The 6404-nt window shown below is 40.7% G+C and overlaps 1 protein-coding gene across 1 annotated transcript; it reads right to left on the bottom strand.

Moving 5' to 3' along the window:
* Positions 1-6: 6 nt before the first annotated feature.
* LOC119300962 (long chain acyl-CoA synthetase 4-like) lies at positions 7-5883 on the bottom strand. The gene is made up of 19 exons (XM_037577863.1): positions 5588-5883; positions 4736-4799; positions 4543-4632; positions 4297-4353; positions 3852-3900; positions 3616-3692; positions 2945-2984; positions 2765-2859; positions 2409-2582; positions 2214-2324; positions 2038-2125; positions 1872-1938; positions 1702-1777; positions 1487-1604; positions 1121-1369; positions 805-944; positions 516-698; positions 267-386; positions 7-159 (listed from the first exon to the last, which is right to left on the bottom strand). Exons 1-19 carry the CDS (start codon positions 5755-5757, stop codon positions 124-126), a joined length of 2004 nt encoding a protein of 667 aa, XP_037433760.1. The 5' UTR covers positions 5758-5883; the 3' UTR covers positions 7-123.
* Between the last annotated feature and the right edge of the window lie 521 nt (positions 5884-6404).

Genomic DNA, 6404 nt, shown 5'->3' with positions numbered 1-6404 from the left:
ATTAAACCTAGAAAAACAAACGCTATATGTTAATTTACATCCAGACAGAAGTTAAAAATAAAATAAAACTTTGAAGAGGTTGCTAAGCTCATGTTGCATACGCGCTGCCCAGATCGGTATAGCCTACTTCATGCTCTTATACATTTCGTCAATGATGCCCTGGAGAAAGATGGCAAGGAATTCAGATGGATAATGCTATCAAATTACCTTGAAAAGACACGATGCAAAATACATATGTATCCATGAATCGCACGTGTGAATCATACCTGATAATATTTGAGGAGCTGCGGCCGCTTCTTCTTGTAAGTCGGGGTGATGAGGTCGAGCTCCATGTCAAAGAGCACCGGCTCCAGATGAACAGCCCTGATCATCTCAAAGCCTTTGAGCTGTTGCAACAAAATCAGAGAACGATCATGTCTCAGATATATCTGTCAAGGTCATCACATATTCACATGTGACATTGTTCCAAAAATTGTTGGTATGTTTAACTACTACTAGCCAGGTTAACAACCCACCTTCTTCTCTTTGCCAGTTTTGCTCAGTTCTTCCAAGATGAACTCTTTCGCTTTAGCATCTCCGCATATCGAGGCAAAGTCTCCGCTAACCCCGTTCGACTCAGCCCATCGTTCCAGACCTTGCTTGTTGGGGTTGATCACCGCAACCAGGCATGATTCGAAGCTGTTTCCGTACACCCAAATCTGAAGAAATTCGTCTAAGTTAGTGGGTAGCACATGGATTTTTTTTTATATAATGCTGTGGAATACTCGGGGCAATGAGTGCGTGGAGGTTGTCCCCGGACTATACCGAATCGACATTAGGAGCTTGACCAAATATGTTCTCTAGATTCTCAACCGCGACGTATTCTCCTTGGGAAAGCTTGAAGATGTTCTTCTTGCGGTCGATGATCTTCATGCTTCCATCATGCTGCCACTCACCAATGTCTCCTACAGTAAGATGTGGAAACGAGCGCATCCAGAAGAAGCATTCAGAGAGACTGATATGTTAAAGACCTTATAATGGCAAGTTAAATGGCTGTTTTATGATGAGCATCCTATTGGCGAATATGTCTACAAAATATTTGGTTTCCTCTTGCCATTTGTGACTGACATTGACATCATACCTGTGTGGAACCAGCCATCGACCAAGACTTCCTTGGTGAGGTCTTCTCGCTTATAGTACCCTGAGAACAAGGTGTCCCCTCTGATGCAAATCTCACCACGAGGTGATTCTTTTGATAATGCATCATAACCCATCTCAGGAACAGACTCTAAGCGTACTTCAACGTATGGGACAGGAGGGCCGACAGTTCCCAGCATGGACATGTTGTTTGGCAACGAAACAAAAGACCCAGCACAGGTCTCTGTGAGACCTATAAAAACAACCAATTACAATCAAGTTAGTCAGGTATCTCAGTAACTACTCAAGATTTTTTTTCTTTTCGCTGAATTCTGTGCAATAAAATCATAATATATGGCTATAAGCATACCATAGCCTTGGAGAACATGAGAGCATGTAACGACACGCAGAAACTCCTCGACATGATTAGATAGAGGAGCTGCGCCTGATAAAATTACTCGCACTCTACCACCTAGTCCTCGTTTCACCTATACGGTTGTATGATAAAATGAAAGCTGAACTCAGCAGAAACATCAGAGTTTAGATCAGAACTGCCATTTTAGAATTATTCTCATTTTGGAGTACCTTGGTGAAGACTAGTTTGTCGAAAATAGAAGCAGCATCTTCATGCTTGCTTCCTTTTATCATGTTCCCTTGTTTGCTGCAGAATCATTTAGTATTCAGAATAAAAGAACAATAATTTCATCACCAAGTCAGAGAAAAGACTTGACTAGAATGATCAGATAAAATCTTACTATTTGTACGCAACATTGAACAATGTCTTCTTTAGGAAGCCACCAGTTGAGACTTTATCTTGAAGTCCTGAATCAAAGAAGCAATGCAATATTATCACCTGCCCATATGGTAGAAGAATAATATTAACCTGCATAATACATTTGGATTTCAGGTTTAATACTGTACCTCCATAGATTCTGTCTAGCACACGTGGAACAGCACAGAATATTGTTGGTTTGAGTTCTCCAATGTCTTCAACCAAGAGTTTGACATCCTGAAGCAGATTGTTTATTGATCAGAATGTGCTACTTTGATAAGAAGAAAGCAACAAGCAATAAACAGTGTGTTTCTTCCATCCTTACTCCACGCCAAAATCCAATTGAGGCCCCGTGGTGAATGAACACCTCCTCAATCACACGGTCAAATATGTGGGCAAGCGGAAGATAAGAAATGTAAACATCATCCTCACGAATCTGTTAAAACGAAATCAGAACCAAAAAAAATGAGAATATATCGCAAAGGTACTGAAAACTGCAGTGAAATATGAATAGCTGCACCTGTTCATTTGAATTGTGAAGGAACTCATCCACTGCTGAAACAATGGTGATAATACTCTTATTAGAGATTAAAACTCCCTTTGGATCACCAGTTGTTCCACTGGTATACATTATCGTGCATATGTCAGCCTTATCCTTTGGAGGGAGTTCATACTTCTCTTCAGCCCCATCTCCCTGTAGGTGTAATAGTAAATAAAGTTAGTTATTCTAGTGTCAGATGGATATAAAATCATATTGCTCACAAGGATGTCCTTAAAATTCAACATATAGTTAAAGCATATACAAGAAAGAGTGTGGTTGACATATTAGTAGCTCCATTTTCACAAGACAGTTGTCTCAGAAAGTGAGAACCTTACCTTAAGCACAAACTCGGACCATGAGTAGATAGACAATCCGTTCTGCTCAACCTTTTCCTTCTCATCAGGGCTGACCTTACCAAAGCTCACGATGGCTTGAAGCAAAATTTGACCATATCAACAAAACATATACATGGCACTATAGCTTAACAACAGAGAACTAACTCATGTCTAACTCACTCTTCAAAAATTTGGTCGCGTTTGGTAATGTCTTGAGTACCTGAAAAGTAGCCCACAAAATATATTTGAAACACTAAAAAAAAAAAGGTAGATCACATGTAATAGAGTCGCCAACTTCTACATGCACTGTGCTATGATGATTCTAATAAATCAATTAACACATTTGTATGTCATATCTTACAATCTCCTTGGGTGTTTATTAGGAAAACAACCTAATAGTTATATAATATACAATGGAATTACCGAATTAGCACGGAATGTAGAACTCCAGGCTATTCTATCCGAGATAAATAGTCATTTTACTGACCTGGTTGCTTTGAAAGAGATTCTTAATAAACAAAGCACTGAGATTAGCCAAGTACTCCCTCTATTCCAAATTATTTGAAGTTCAAGCTTTGTCCTAACTCAAACTTCTCTTAAGTTTTGACCAAGTCTATAGAAAACTATGATAATATCTATAACATTAAATATATATAGTATGAAAATATTTTATAAAATTTAGTGTTGCAAATGTTGATATAGATTCCTATAAACTTAGACAAACTTAGAAAAGTTTTACTTATGACAAGATAGAGTTTCAAATAATTTGGAACGGAGGTTAGTACTACAACATGCTTTCTAGTATTGGAACATATAATTAAACCAGTTGGTGTTCCAGTGGAGCAATGTACCTCTCCAATCTTCTTCTCCTCCACAAAAGCAATTTCGACCTCTGCATGGCACAATATAAATTCTATTGCCCCAGCACCTAAAAACATCAATCAATGGGAGATGTCAGCATGCCACTGTTAAACAACTTCTAAACTCAAAATTCTAACATGTGAGAGCATGCATCCATGTTCTGGTGCTCACTGTTTCAGCTACCATATATATTTTTCAATATCCAGTGAAACCAAGAAAAACTTACCAAGTGTGTCATACAATGGAACACAGTAAATGCCATGGGCATTGCAGGCCTAAGAAAATAAGCAAAGAAAAACAATTAGTGATGAGAAAATAGTATTTTGATACAACACAGCTAGGAGATTCCTAGTGCAGAGGAATACACACAGTTTTTTTCCACATTTTCTTCTTTAAAGACGGTTAGAAAAATATGAACAAATGTATGAGAAACTTTTTTTTAGCTTTGGGTAGAACAGGCAAATTTGGTGTAGGACATGTAGCTAAAAGTGGGGCCTTTCTTTTGGACATTAGGATACTGGGGGTCCACAAATTGGACTAATGATTTCATAACACTATCTAATGAAGACGGCAACATAACCAAATTGGTAACACACTAACATCCATTGTTTCTAATTTGCCCCACGTATTAAGCATCATTAATCCATACAGTGATGATATGTATTGCATACCTGCATACTGACAACCCACTCAGGGCTATTGCCTCCATAGATACCACATCGTCCTCCCTGCAGATGATCAAGGAGCAACCAATCAATCAGTAAGTAGTTTCTGAACAATACCAAACACTAGCCACACATAATAATACTGAAAGGAACCATGAACCGTTCCCAATTTTGTAGTGTTATCTCAGAGAAAAAGGAGTGGGCAAGATCATGGAACAAACATCAAATGCCCTGATCGCTGGTGGCACATACCTTGTTGATGCCACAGCTCCGGATTGAAGCCCCCACCTTGATCACAGTGTCGTATACTTCTTTGTAAGTCACCCATGTGTACTTGCCAGCCTGATATGAAATTGACACAGGGTAGGAGATTGCAAATTAATCCGCCACAACAAAACTGAGAAGCATTGAGTGCAAACGTATGAACTGAGGGCCATGGACCAACCTTTCCGTCCACGATTTCACGGCGGCCCATCATCGGGTTGTCGGGGTACTTTTCCACAGACAAACTGTACACATGCAAGCAATCATATTATTAGGAGACTAGAATGATGTTTCTGTAGAGAGAATACATTTATTTCACACAGAAATTGGATAGGATTTTTAGCATTCAGAATGACTATGTTCAGCTGTAGTTTGGTTTTCTGGTTTCAGATGTAGATTGGACATAAGGACAAGGTTTGGTTATGAAGTATGTAGAAATTGTGTCAGCGTTACGGTTTTTACCTGTTTGGTAGCATATCTGTAATATTATAAGATGTAAATATTTCTGTTATGGTTTTTTACAAGTTGTGTACTCCACCTCAGTATGTAAATATTTTATTCCCAAGTTTGCAGACACGACAGAGCAAAACAAGGCTGACGCTTTCAGTTTTCTTGTGTGACGTTAAATTATTCTACGTAGCATCAGGTTCCTCTGAAGGCATGCCTGCACTGAATCTTCTATCTAATTCCGACGAGGAGGAAACCACAAGACGTTTCTGCGTGTGAATAACCGATGGATTTTTATATTTAATTTAAAAATCGCCAACGAGTGTCACCGTTACGTCAACAATTGCGTATATACTGTACAAAATAAAAGGCAGCGGTTTGAACGGCTCGAAGGTATTATAGCTAATTGTGGCCGCATTGCGGGATTGTTCGAAGGATTCAGCAGCTCCATGATAAGAAGAAATCGACCAGAGGGAACAACACAAACAGGATCGATGATCTATCCGAGACCGACCGAACGATTGACAGCTCTGTAAATTATTCCGGAGAGGCAGAAACGAAACGAAATCAAATCGAGCAGCCGTACCGGAATATGTCCCAGCATGACTCGAGCCCCGGCACGGCGGGCGGCGACGCCCCGCCGGAGCCGGCGGCGCAGCGGTAGACGGGCCCGGCCGACGGCGCGCCGCCCTCCTCGGGCGCCGCCTCCCTCCCCTCCGCCACCTGCACCAGGTACTTCCTCGTGGCGTCCGCCATCCCTCCCTCTCTCTCTCTCTCCTCTCGTACGCGGCCGACGCCTTCCCCGATCTCTCTCGCTCGAGAGGAATCCACAGCGGATGGGAAAGGCAAGGGAGGCGGCACGGGATGGGAAGGAAGGCCAGGCTTGGCTTGCGCTCCAATATAGGAGTACGGCGCAGGTGGTTGCTGCATTCAAAATAGATAGAATAATTTATTATTTCTGATTGTATTTTTTCAGAATAATATAATTGTATTTATTTTATTAGCATGACGTGCGGCGTACGGTCATACTATTTTCCCTTTCTTGCTTCCGTAGACAGAGAAAGAGATTCAGATGTACTAATTCGCAAACAAGAAAAAACAGAGATTTAGATGTAGGAGTAGTAGTTGGTCAGCGAGAAAAAGCGGCAATAACTATGAACAGAGAGGAACAGGTTAGTCATGTTTAATTCTGGGCAAGAGGGGTCCAACTTGGCCAACGGGGCCACTTTGTTGAACGCTGACATGATCATCGATCGCCGCCTTCTAGAACCTGAAAAGCATTGCGGATTGTTCAGGGCATGTTCAATGCTAATCATTAGGGCCTCCTTTGGTTTAGAGGAATTTCATAGGAATTCTAGAAGATAGGATTCTTATAGGATTTTTTCCTTTAGAGGCCTTTGGTT

The sequence above is a fragment of the Triticum dicoccoides genome, chromosome 5A (assembly GCF_002162155.2).
Source record: "Triticum dicoccoides isolate Atlit2015 ecotype Zavitan chromosome 5A, WEW_v2.0, whole genome shotgun sequence".
Lineage (NCBI taxonomy): Eukaryota > Viridiplantae > Streptophyta > Magnoliopsida > Poales > Poaceae > Triticum > Triticum dicoccoides.
The sequence above is the reverse complement of the archived record's forward strand: the minus strand, read 5'-3'. Positions and strand labels throughout refer to the sequence as shown.

Coding starts and splice junctions, on each gene's coding strand:
- LOC119300962 (XM_037577863.1), bottom strand. CDS start 5,757: ATGGCGGACGCCACGAGGAAGTACCTGGTGCAGGTGGCGGAGGGGAGG. Junction 2,860..2,944: donor CGCGACCAAATTTTTGAAGA/GTGAGTTAGACA, acceptor TTTTGCTTCAAG/CCATCGTGAGCTTTGGTAAG. Junction 2,583..2,764: donor GGTCCGAGTTTGTGCTTAAG/GTAAGGTTCTCA, acceptor TTACACCTACAG/GGAGATGGGGCTGAAGAGAA.